This window comes from Ranitomeya variabilis, chromosome 1 (genome assembly GCF_051348905.1).
Source record: "Ranitomeya variabilis isolate aRanVar5 chromosome 1, aRanVar5.hap1, whole genome shotgun sequence".
In the NCBI taxonomy this organism is placed as follows: Eukaryota; Metazoa; Chordata; class Amphibia; order Anura; family Dendrobatidae; genus Ranitomeya; species Ranitomeya variabilis.
In genome coordinates this window covers 798,925,119-798,938,290 of record NC_135232.1, presented here as the reverse complement: position 1 = coordinate 798,938,290, position 13,172 = coordinate 798,925,119, and the positions used below count along the sequence as shown (strand labels likewise).

General features: G+C 43.2%; 1 protein-coding gene across 1 annotated transcript in view; it reads left to right on the top strand.

Annotated features, from left to right (window-relative positions):
- The window catches only part of TEKTIP1 (tektin bundle interacting protein 1), a 38,859-nt gene extending 28,354 nt beyond the window's left edge, over positions 1-10,505 (top strand). Inside the window, exons 3-4 of the mRNA XM_077257185.1 lie at positions 1,116-1,241; positions 7,378-10,505. Of these exons, the coding sequence (XP_077113300.1) occupies positions 1,116-1,241; positions 7,378-7,412 (161 nt within the window). The 3' untranslated portion in view covers positions 7,413-10,505. The remainder of the gene's footprint in view (positions 1-1,115; positions 1,242-7,377) is intronic.
- The last annotated feature ends 2,667 nt before the right edge of the window (positions 10,506-13,172 follow it).

Sequence of the window (13,172 nt, the reverse complement as noted above, 5' to 3'; positions counted from 1 at the left end):
GGGAGCAGGAACAAGCACAGAGAGGCTTCTGATAACATTGTTGACCGGCAAGCATCTAACAGAGAAGCCAGGTTATATAGCGACACCCAGATCTAATCAGAACAGGTGAACAGGGAAGATGATGTCACAAGTTCAATTCCACCAGTAGCCACCGGGGGAGCCCAGAATCCAAATTCACAACAGCGGCCCTGCGCTTAGTAACCCGATGTTTACCGTGGTTACCAGTGAAGACATCGCTGATTCGGCGTCACACACGCCGACTCAGCGATGTCAGCGGGTGATCCAGCGACGAAATAAGGTGCTGGCCTTCCAGCTCCGACCAACGATGTCACAGCAGGATCCTGATCGCTGCTGCGTGTCAAACACAACGATATCGCTATCCAGGACGCTGCAACGTCACGAATCGCTATCGTTATCATTGTTAAGTTGTTCAGTGTGAAGGTACCTTTAGTCTTCTGGCATTTACCTGCATACAATCTCCGACTTTCACAAAATCTCCTTCTCTACTCCCCTTTTATCTCCTCTTCCCACAATCACATCCAAGATTTTTTATGTGCATCCCCCCCACTTTTGAACTCACTATCTCAACATATCAGACTCTCAACTACCATGGAAACCTTCAAAAGGAACCTGAAGATCTACCTCTTCCAACAAGCCTTCAACTTGGAGTGACCCTCGTTCCACCAAACTGCTGCATGACTAGCTATACCCTCACCTAATGTATCCTCACCCATCCCTAGATTGTGAGCCCTCATAGGCAGGGTTCTATCTCCTCCTGTACCAGTTGGTGACTCGTTTTGAGCCAGATTACTGTACTTGTTTTTTGTTATGTATACCCCTCCTCACATGAAAAGCGCCATGAAATAAATGCCGCTATAATAATAGCAAATAGCAATAATAATAACTGTAGCAAAATACTGTTTGTAAGATATAAAAAATACAAAGATCAACAAAACTAAATGCAAATTGTCTCTTATAATTTGTTTTGCCTTTAGAGCCAATATCTCAAGCTTCACAGTATTAGCTATTATACTACCAAGTCCTCCTTTGAATTCAGAGTAATTTGGAAATGTGTTTTTGGATGTCATAATAAAATAACAAATAACTTTTTCTAGGCGCTTCTCAGCTTCTCCGGGAGACTGCATGGTATGACCCAATCCAGCCATCTCAACGGCTACAGGACTCTGCTCGATGGGGCACATTTACATGGAGAGATCAGCCTGTTCTGGGTAAAGAGTATGGTAAGTAAAAATAAGATGTGGAAAAAAGCAACATATTGTACTCTACATGTCAAAGAGAAGTTGTTAATTGCTTTACAATCCACTAAACAATTAGTGTTTTAGTGTTTTTATGACCTCTAGTAGCTGTGAATCATAATTTTTTAATAAACTGCATGATATAAAAAATCAAAGAGATTATTTCTTTTTTTTCAACTACTACTAAGCCATATCATAAATGATCTCCATGGGAAACAAATACAGAGATAGAAACCAAAAAGATTTTTCCAGTTGGGAAAATAACAAATATATGAGTAATGTAATGAAGGAAAAAATAAACTAATAGGGACAACCAATTATATATCAATTAAATCTGTTTTTATTTCTGGGCTTACTATGTCTTAAGATATATGCATTATTTAGTGTTTGTATCATTATTGACTTGCATTGTTATGGAATTTGCATATTCATTCAGCATATTATTAGCAATCTACCCTCATTTTTTGCCAATACATTTTTTGCCAATACTCTGATATCATGTATTAACGTGTTTCATGCATGATTCATAAGTATGTCATTACAAATAAGGAGGATAGATTAGGAGTGTTTTGCCTCTCATATCAGGAATGTTAGGTCCTTGTTCTGGATCATGTCCCATCATTGTTGCCTGATGCTTGTCTTTTAGTCTGAACTCTCCCCACCGTTATGCATTTATTTATTTATAAACATTATTTTCTTACTTGATAATTGTTTGTCCCTATTTGTTCTTTTTTTCCTTCCTTGGGTACATTACTCATATTTTTGTTATTTTTCCAATTGGAAGAATCTTTTTGGTTTCATATATTGTTAGTCTAGGATTTTTATCTGTTGATAGTCATTTTCATAGGTTGGTAAATATATATATAGATTCCAAATATTCACCGCAAAATGCCCAATAACAAGTCCATGACTAGCCCACAAGACACAGCAAAGGTTGCAGCTTTTTTTTTAGATACTACAGTATCATATAGTTTATTGAAAAGCATGATATACAGCTAATAAATAGCAGATGGATGTAGATTGTAAACCAACTGACAGGTTTCGTTTAAAGCGAATCTGTCGGCAGGATGTTGCTAAGTAAACTACAGACACTGTCAGGTTGGAGCTGTTATTATACTGATTAAAATGATACCTGGGGTGAAGAAATCCGTCTTGTGATTACTGATTTTCATAGTGTTCTCTTGTTGCCCTGTATCATTCCGTGTATTCCTCATATTGTCTAGAGTCTCAATTACCTTCCAAAAGGCTTGGATTAATTGGATTAGCTCACTTACTGTCTGCAGCCTGACTGTATCTATGCCTCTTGATGACCCCCTGTAGTGCCTTAATCCCCGAGGCACCTTTGTCAGGTCTGGGAGGCCTGAAAACCACCCCAACCTGTCTGACTACCCCTGGACATAAGGAGTGGGCTGGGGAGGACAGGAGCTGGGAAGTCAGTTCCTGTGTGGTGAGGATGGTGTGAACACAGCACGTCAGAGAGAAAGGGAAGCATATGGATTTTTTTATCCTCTGCTGGATTATTGGACTCACATCTCGTTGGACATTTTATCCTGTTACTGAACTGCATTCGTGTTCTGGACTATTTAATCCTCAGTATGGTGGATTGTTTATGGACCTTTTAGTTTTGCCTTTAATAAAGGTATTGGGATTGTTCACACTTCCCTTGCTCTGTTGATTGTGTGGTATCGGAGAAGGACCCCGTGACAACTGGTGGCAGCGGTGGGATCAACAGAGTGTAACCCAATGGAGAGCCATCCACAGAATGAGTACAGAAATTGGACTGTATCCAGTTTACACGAGAGAGCCAGAGACCTGGGCCTGAACTACCAGGGACTGACTAAAGAAGCCTTAATTGACCTACTGGTCGGTGCAAGCCCGATCACCTCCTTCCAGATGTCTGAAGGACAGGAACTGGAGACAGGGATCCCCACCCCAAAAAGCCAGTGGTTGGTGTGGTACGAAGAAGAGATGGCAGTTCTGGACCCAAGCATTTCTCAGGAGTATAAGGAGGAGTCTGCCCGCTGGGCACAGCGGAGACAAGAAGCAATGGAGCTTGAAAGAGGGAGTAATGCAATGTGGAGTGTAAACCCAACGATCAGGGAGCCTGTACAGATCACCCGGACAGAGTTTAAGCCATTTGATGAGGCTTCTGGAGATTCCATGGAGGGGTTCTTCAAGGACTTTGAGCAGCAGTGTGCTGTGATGGAGGTTCCCCACTCGGGCTGGATGCGTTTGTTAGTGGGACTCCTGAACGGAAGCATGGCGGAGGCTTACCGAACCATTGACTCACAACGGAATTGGGATTATAACATTGTAAAGCGGACTATCCTGGATTACCATGCTATCACCCCAGACTCATATAGGGCCAAGTTCCGATGCCACCCCTGCACCACGGGGGGATCGTTTAGGATGTATGCACATAAGATGTCGGAGATGGCTGGAAGCAGAAAATGCCTTTACTGTGGAATATGTTATACAGCCGTTCCTTATAGAACAATTTATTGCCAAGTGCCCCGCAGAGATATGGGAATGGGTCCGGGAACGCAAGCCGTGTACCGTGGATAGAGCTGCAGCCCTGGCCGATGAAGCCTTTACTATCCGACCGCAATGGAGGAGGCTTCTGGACAACAAACCACGGCCTGCTCCTGCGCCCCGTCCCCCTCCGATTATATCTGCCCTTCCACCTAGTCGCAAGCCGATGACAATCTCGCCTCACCATCCTGGTTCCCAAGAGTTCCGACCACGACCTGGGGGTCCTCACAGAGAGGAGATGTTATGGGTGTGGGCAACCTGGACATTTGCAGTCTGGCTGTCCCTCAAGGATTCGGAGGGAGCCCCACGCAGCCTCACCTCATCCATTGCATCTTGTGCACTCCATCCTGCCTGAGGAAGAGCTACCACCACCCACACCAGAGTGGACCACCGACCACAGCATCATAGATACCCCTCTTGGAGTGTATGGACTCCGGCCTTTGTCCTTTAGCTACCCAGAGCAATGGCAACGCCACTTGCAGGATGTCTTATAATTATTATTATTATTATTTATATAGCACCATTAATTCCATGGTGCTGTACATGAGAAGGGGTTACATCAAAATACAAATCTCACTTACAGTAAACAAAAGTAAAAATAACAGACTGTCTGCAGCCTGACTGTATCTATGCCTCTTGATGGTCCCCTGTAGTGCCTTAATCCCCGAAGCACCTAAAGGTACCTTCACACTGAGCAACTTTCCAACGAGAACGACAGCGATCCGTGATGTTGCAGCGTCCTGGATAGCGATCTCGTTGTGTTTGACACGCAGCAGCGATCAGGATCCCGCTGTGATATCGCTGGTCGGAGCTAGAAGTCCAGAACTTTATTTCGTCGCTGACCACCCGCTGTCATCGCTGGATCGGCGTGTGTGACGCCGATCCAGCGATGTGTTCACTTGTAACCAGGGTAAACATCAGGTTACTAAGCGCAGGGCCGCGCTTAGTAACCTGATATTTACCCTGGTCACCATTGTAAAAGTAAAAAAAAAAACACTACATACTCACATTCTGATGTCTGTCACGTCCCCCGGCGTCCACAGGGTTAAAACTGCTTTCGGCAGGAGTGCTTGCTAATGCTGCGCTGCTGCCGAGAGCTTCCTGCACTGACTGTATCAGCGCTGGCCATAAAGCAGAGCACAGCGGTGACGTCACCGCTGTTACTGCCGGCACTGACACATTCAGTGCTGCAGGGAAGCTCTCGGCAGCAGCGCAGCATTAGCAAGCGCTCCTGCCGAAAGCAGTTTTAACCCTGTGGACGCCGGGGGATGTGACAGACATCAGAATGTGAGTATGTAGTGTTTTTTTTTTTTTAACTTTTACAATGGTAACCAGGGTAAATATTGGGTTACTAAGCGCGGCCCTGCACTTAGTAACCCGATGTTTACCCTGGTTACCCGGGTGCTGCAGGGGGACTTCAGCATCGTTGAAGACAGTTTCAATGATGCCGAAGTCCTTCCCCTGATCGTTGGTCGCTGGAGAGAGCTGTCTGTGTGACAGCTCCCCAGCGACCACACAACGACTTACCAACGATCACCAGGTCGTATCGCTGGTTGTGATCGTTGGTAAGTCGTTTAGTGTAATGGTACCTTTAGTCAGGTCTGGGAGGCCTGAAAACCACCCCAACCTGTCTGACTACCCCTGGACATAAGGAGGGGGCTGGGGAGGACAGGAGCTGGGAAGTCAGTTCCTGTGTGGTAAGGATGTTGTGAACACAGCAGGTCAGAGAGAAAGGGGAGCATATGGATTTTTTTATCCTCTGTCTGCTGGATTATTGGACTCACATCTCCTTGGACATTTTATCCTGTTACTGAACTGCATTCGTGTTCTGGACTTTTGTATCCTCAGTGTGGTGGATTGTTTATGGACCTTTTAGTTTTGCCTGTAATAAAGGTCTTTGGATTGTTCACACTTCCCTCGCTCTGTTGATTGTGTGGTATCGGAGAAGGACCCCGTGACATCTTGTATAATAAGTGTTAGAAGTTTTCAGTTAATGAGATGCTCATGCTCTCGGGCCGGGACTGTAGGCAGAGTCTTATCTTCCTGCTCTGGGCCGGATAAATCAAGAAAAGACCTGCCCACAAGCCGCCCTGAAGCACAATCTCTCTCTCGCTCTGTCCCTAACATGAGGAACATGTTTGTGCTTCGGGGTGGCCTGTCGGCAGTTCTTTCCTTGGTTCCTCTGGCTTAGAGCAGGAAGATAAGACCCTGCCTACAGTCCCGCCCTGGAGTACAGGCATATCAGTAACTGAAAACTTCTAACACTGATTACACAGGAAGGATTTCTACACCCCAAGTATCATTTTAAAGGAAACCTGTCACCTCAAATTGGTGGGATATTTAAACGAGTTTTTACCGGTCCAATGGCCGGCGTTTCATCTTCATTTCTCCACCCCGTCCCTCCCTGTTGTCCACAATATGTTAGTGAATTAGAGTGCGTGTGCTCCATAGTTGACACGTGCGCAATGCAATCTGATGTAAAATACTGACCAAATACTGCTAGTGTGACGGCAGCCTAAGAGCGGCAACCTGACAGTGTCTGTAGTTTACTTTACTTAGCAAAATTCTGCTGACAGGTACGCTTTAAGATTTTCTGCAGAGAAACAAGAAGACAATAAGAACTTGGTAGACACAGTTTTTGCTTATTTTTAATGTGTACTGTAATGAAAAAATGTAAATGAAAGAGTTCTAGTTGTCCTGGAAAAATATAATGTTGGGCTATAGCTAGAAGTAGTTCTACATTTTCAGTATACTACAGATTTTGTATATTCATAATGCGTTCTCATTTAATGAAACACTTGAAATAACTATTAGGTTTTTTACAATTGATCTGGAAAATGATACATTTTAGTAAATCTATTTGTGCATGTACAACTGGAAATTATCATTATGATTATTTAGACATATTGTACTGACACATGTACGCTGTAAAAATAAAAGACTTTTAGGGGTCAATTCATCAAGCCCTTTTTGCCAGAAAACTTGTGTAGCAAAGTAAAAGAAAACTTTAGGCAATGAGTAGTTTTTTTTTTGCATCGTTTTGCTGTTTTTATGCTAGCTTATCCAACATTTTGAAAAGTGGCTGGTGCTTCGTAGAAGGGGGTTACAAACCCGAGTCTTAACAATTTCTCTCCATAGTCAAGTCTGGCATTTTGTTTTCCAGTCTTGATCTAAGATGCTACATTAATATGCGCCAAATTCATTAGTGTGTCTGAATAAATGGTACATTTGTCAGCTGCCGTGCACCAGAGAAAGAAATATGCACCAGTCTTTCAGTGGATTAGATTTCTGCTATAATTTAAGTCACTTTTGTGGTGTTAAATAATCATGAATTGCCTGGTAAGATCTACCCATGTATACACTGGTTCAGGCAGCATGAATCAGATGGTCGGTTGCCTTTAAATGTTTAATTATCATGTATACTAATATACAGTATATATATATATATACATTATCCACCGACACTGATATCACATAGATACTCAGCATTCACGCCCTCCACCAGGTCATCGCTTATGCTATACAAGATCTTATTGGACTGTGTACTAAACCTGCACTTATTGAAACAATTTATTCTTGTGTTTTCCAGTTGTAAACAGACACAAGTTTGGCGTTCAGAAGTGATCCTGTCCGATCTATCATGTGTTCATCACTGTTACGTGTGTGTAAAACTACCTAAAACATTGTAACGCTGTTTGCAACATTATTTCCGTGGGTACAAATCTTAGGAAATTAGTTTCTCAGCACAGTTTGTACTGTTGAACATAAAATGGTTGCTAATGGATCTACAACTTGCTCAAAATCCAAACACTCCTGGTTGGTTGTATCATCTTCTCAAATGGGTAAAATTGCAAAGTGTTTGGAAAAATAAGCAACTTTTCAATTTATCTCTCAAAAAAATCTTTTTTAATTATATCATTTACTGTTTGTTGCCTAGGTTATCAGTGGCAGCGAGTTTCCCAGACCAGGAGCACAACGCTTAGAAGCTTATTGCTGTAAAGCTTGTGATCGCCCCGTCAGGGCAGCGGGGTACTCGGTACTGGGTCCTTCGGTTCACAGGGGGATGTCACGGTGGCTGACCCGGTCCATGGCCCTGGGACGTCTGTGTAAAAGGGAAAGGTCTTTAAGGGGACTGTTCGTGACGCCACCTGTGGTATTCGGTCAGGGTGACCGACGCTGCTTTAAGGGGTCCGCTGGGGTGATGTTATGGCAGCTAGATGGTATACCTTCCCACAGGTGAAGTGTATCCCCAGCGCTTCCCAGTGTGTAGATGGTGGATGGTGAGAGGCGCAGTGAAGAACGAGGACACAAGGTTGCAGTCTCTTTACCTTTACTGAAGGCTTCAGCATCCACAGTCCAGAGCACCAGATCACAGGGCAGACAGAATCCAGCCGGTTTGGAGGCAAATCCAGAGTCCCCTTATCCAGGTGGAAATCAGTAGCCTTCCTCTAGCGCCGTGGTGTTATAGTACCTTACTGCTAAGCCTCTCATAAGGTCCTCATAGATGTTGTAGATGTTTTTGGTGTTATGTCTCTCTCTCTGTCCCCCAGATGAATAAGACAAACCCGTATGACCGGTGGCTTGAGAAGTTTTACAGGGACTCTATCATGCTCCAGCCTCTAAGCGGTGCCACCTTGCCTCCTGGATGTAGGGGCGGAGCAGTAACGTGAAATTAGCTGTCTTGCCGGTCTCTGGAGCAAGGCATAAAGGACTGTTGCTCCCTCGGTGTTCCAGCTACCGGGATCCTGCGCCTCAGAAGGAGGCAGCCTGTGTAGGGCAGAACTCCTCCTGGTATGCACTCCTTTGCTATGACTTCTTCACCCTCTCTACAATACAATTCTCTTTCAGTGTCTGTTCTTACCAACTGCCGCACTTAGGGCAGGCACAGCTCCGTGTCCTTCTGTCTCAGCCTCTGACAGGCTCCCACCCCTGTCAGGGACCAACTACCTGAGCGAAGCTCAGCAAGCAACTGCCTAACTTCCTCCCCAGGCAACCAGTTTTACCTAAGTGTGAAGAGTGCCCTAATAAGTAGGAGCATAGCTCCCCCTGGTGGCCTGGAGTGCGAAATGTGTTGCATGTTTGTGATATCTGGATTCGGTTGTCCTTCTTTTGCCTCCAAACTTAACATCACTCCACCCTAGAGGAAAATGACATTACTGCAACGACTAGGAACCTGGGGCGCTGCACTTGCAAGTGCTGCTCTTAATCTGGCTGGATCACTGGATTTTACCAGTTTCAGTGCCTTCGTGCCAGTCCGATGCTGAAGAGTTAAAGTTGTTTCTGCTTGCAGCATCAAAGAGAGTACAGTTTGGGTCATTAATATAGCCATGCTGTTCCAAAAAGTCAGTAGTCAAGTGTGAACTGTCCCCCAGAAAGCAGGAAGGCGGGAGGCAGAGGAGCAGTTACAATATAACATCTTCAGACAGTCCCTTTTGCATGTAGTCCTTACTACTAGCTAACTACTTATTTTTATCAACTCAATCAAAAAATAAATATGTAACACAAATAATTATCTTATTCTTTAGGGAAAAAATTGACCAACTACAGCTGAAAGTGGTTGTCCGGTTTCAGAATAAAAGTCTGCAACCACTCTGATATGACTGCAGACTACCAAATTGTGACAAGATTTGTCTGTATTCCCTGTGTGCACTGCATGTATGCGGATTACATACTTACAGTAACGCAGCAACTAAACTCAACCAGGTTCTCTCAATAGAAAAAAATTGAGAAAGCGCAGTAATCTAGTTTGGACCTGACTAGCAACAGTCCGTATACTGCATTAAAAAAGGGAGACTAGGTCAATATATGGTCATTTTTTACTCCTTCTTGATGTATGACATAATAGTACTTCCTACAATGTGTGCAGGTATATGAAGTGGGCCCAGGAACTGAGCCTGCATCATAACTAGCTGATGATAGCTGTGTTATACAGCCATGGCATCTGCCTGGACTAGCAGTGTCCGTCTAAACAGATAGACAGCAGCATTTAAATGGACTGATTGCTGGTGCATGTGTACAGCAACTCCCACCGACCATCTTTTTCCCTGCGATGTGACCACAGGGTGCCAATAGGTTGGTATAACACCCAGGAGCCTGGTTTCATAGGTCGTTTTCTCCCTATACTGCAATACTTTGATTCCAGGTTCAAGTCCCCTAGTATGACTAAAAAATGTTTTTAAAATTATTAAAAAAAAGTGTGAAAGTGTAAATCGCCTTTTACCATAAAAATAAAAAAATATATTTAGTATCACCGTTTCTGTAAAAGTCCAATCTGTAAAGAGAAAAATAATTAAAACGCTGAATTTGCCATTTTTAGGTCACTGCATCTTAAAAATTGATAAAAAATTATAAAAACTTTGTAAGTACCCCAAAATTTTAACGTTTAACACTTCACCTTGAAGCCCTTTAGCCGCTCCATCAATCAAATTTTTTTTACAGTCTCCAATTTTTTCATCGCTTAATTAAATTAAAAACTGAAAGTTAGTTTAGTATTGCAATAACTATACTGACCTGGAAAATCATGTTATCAGGACATTTTTACTGCACAAAGAACATTGCAAAATCGACACCAGAAAACAAAAACAGAATTGCATTTTTGTTCACCATAATGAGAATTTATTTTCCTGTTTTCCAGCACATTGTGTAGTAAAATTACTGATGTCATTCAAAACTAAAATTCATCCCGCAAAACAAGCTGTCATATGGATATATACACGTAAAAATAACAAAAAATTATCACCCTTGGATGAAGGGGAGAAAAAAAACCAAAAGGCAAAAACAGAAATTGGCTGTGGTGGGAAGGGGTTAAAACATTTTCCGTCCAAAACAGAAAACAATACTTCAAGGTCTCTTTTTTTTTTTTTAATATAAAAATCTTTGTTTTTATGTGTTTTTTTATGCTTTCCTGTATCAGTGTTTGACACTAATTTTCAGTCTGCCACCTGTGAGGGTGCATTTGAAGCGATGGCCAGGGGACCACCACGGTGCAGGAAGACTACTGTACACAAGATGAGGTGCAAACAACAAAGCGTAGATTTATTGGAAGGCAAGGAATGAAGTGGATGAGGAAGATGCAAACAGGGGTATGCAATGGGAAAAGATAATTTTCAAGAGTTATATTCTTTAGCTTGTCCGTAAAATAGCACGGTGCTCCAACTGTTACAGACTCAATATATGTCACACAAGTAAATGCAAACAATAAGCAAAGAATGATGCTACTTTACGTATAACCTCCCTGGCCTTTACTAAGCAGGCCTCACGGCTGCCGTGTTCTAACTATTGAAGCCTACACTGGGCCCTGACATGTGCACAAAACAGGAACAAACTCACGGTGATGTTGGGGACTCAGATCCAGTCCCAGGGGGCCCCCAACAGACTAGTACGGTGGTGCGCACGGCTTTCCGTCCGCTCTGTGAAACGTGGTCTTCTTGCTTCTGGGTCCTGGAGGTGCTCCTGGAAACTGTAAATCCCTTTCTTGGTATCTTCGTGGCTCCTCGAAATAACACAGGACAGCCACCCTTGCTGCACCCGGAAAAGTCTGTCAAATCTCACAAGTCCACTCCGTTACAGGCTGGAGGTCTTCTCTTGCAGCTATCAGCACAAAGTTCTCTCTCCAGCAGCCTCAGCTCACACACACTGTTCAGGCTCCACCCCTGCCATCTGCACAGTCCAGTTCATTCACACAGTCTATTGCAGGGGAGAACCAGAACATTCCATCCTGCCAGACAAGAGGGTGCAGTCTCTTAAAGTGACAGCGTTTTCCTAACTGTCCATAACAGCACCACCCTCTTACACATTCACACGCTGCGGAAATGGTGAGGGTTTTTTTTTGCCGCACCATTGTAGAAAAATCCTATTGTTCTTTGGTGATTTTTTACAGGGTGTCTCACATACAGTATGTTGCGGTTCTACTGCAGTTATGGCATTGTGATCTGCAATCCAACACAGATTTGTTTTTTATCGAAAGTCTCACTAGCCATAGACTTCAAAGCAAGTCTCATGCAACACATGCCCCAGCTCCAGATGAGCATATTACACGTCTGTGTGCAAATGGACTACACATAAACCAAACCAATGGGACAGTTCACGTGAATGTTTTTGCACACAGACCCATGATCCGTATGTTGAGAAATAAAAATAATTGCTGCCTGTGCCACCTTGATCCATTCTCCAGATCAGACTTGCCCATAATAAGTCTATGGGAGCACAGAGAATGGATCACAAACAGGTTACCGTGTTATGTTTTTTCACAGATACATTGCAGTTGTCAAAGGGAATCTGATAACTGATACATTCTGCCTAGTCTATGGGTAGCGTGTGTCAGACGCTGGCTGCATGGTTTCAGCTTTACAAGATTAACTCTAAAATGCGGTGTCTGAGAGAAAAACATACTTTAATAGCTGCCGGGACTGAGCCGTACTGAAGACTAGTCACTCCCTGCCACCTGCCCTGGAGTCACAGGTCTCCTATACACACACAGATCAGGAGGGGAGAAGCCACCAGGGATCCACTTGTCCGACTTGTGTCCTCTTCAGCTCGGTCCCTGGCGGATATTACAGTACTGTATGTTCAGTCCAACATACCTGACTGAGATCGTGTAGCCAGTGCCCGTGGGTCGGGCAGCATGTATCATCTGTCAGGTTCTCTGTAAGATTGTAAGATGGGAAACTGCATTTGGCCTATTATTGTATTATAAAATGTTGATCTATAAAACCGATTCCATACAGAAGTAAAAAAACGGCCATATTGTTAGTACATGGATGAAACTATGGATAAAAACAGATAATTTTACATACACTCATCTGAACTCTGCCTAAGGCCACATTCACATTCTCAGTATTTGGTCAGTATTTTACCTCAGTATTTGTAAGCCAAAACCAGGAGTGAAACAATCAGAGGAAAAGTATAATAAAAACATGTCATCATTTCTGTATTTATCACCCACTCCTGGTTTTGGCTTATAAATACTGATGTGAAATACTGACCAAAATATTGTTGTATAACGTGGCCTAAAGATCCCATTTGTTTATTGAGTTTGATGTGAATACCATCGCCCATCTTTCTGATGCTTGAATAAACTGCAGATTCATGTCAATTAATGATCCATTCACAAAAGAATGCTTCTGATACATGTGCTACTACAAAAAAGCTTGATGGTTTGGGTAATGAGTTAATGACGTTTGTCATACTCCATAACCTGCCTGAAAAAGCGCATAGTAAAATAAACACTAAAAAGAATGAACATATGCACAGCAATGTAAAAACGACTTGCAGTGCATGTGTTGAATCTTTTGAGCGTCTTTTAACAGCTTCAGGTTTTCAAATCCATTAAGTGGTTAAAAGAAGTGACCCGACCATTCTTCTGCATGGAAGTTGCTCCCTACT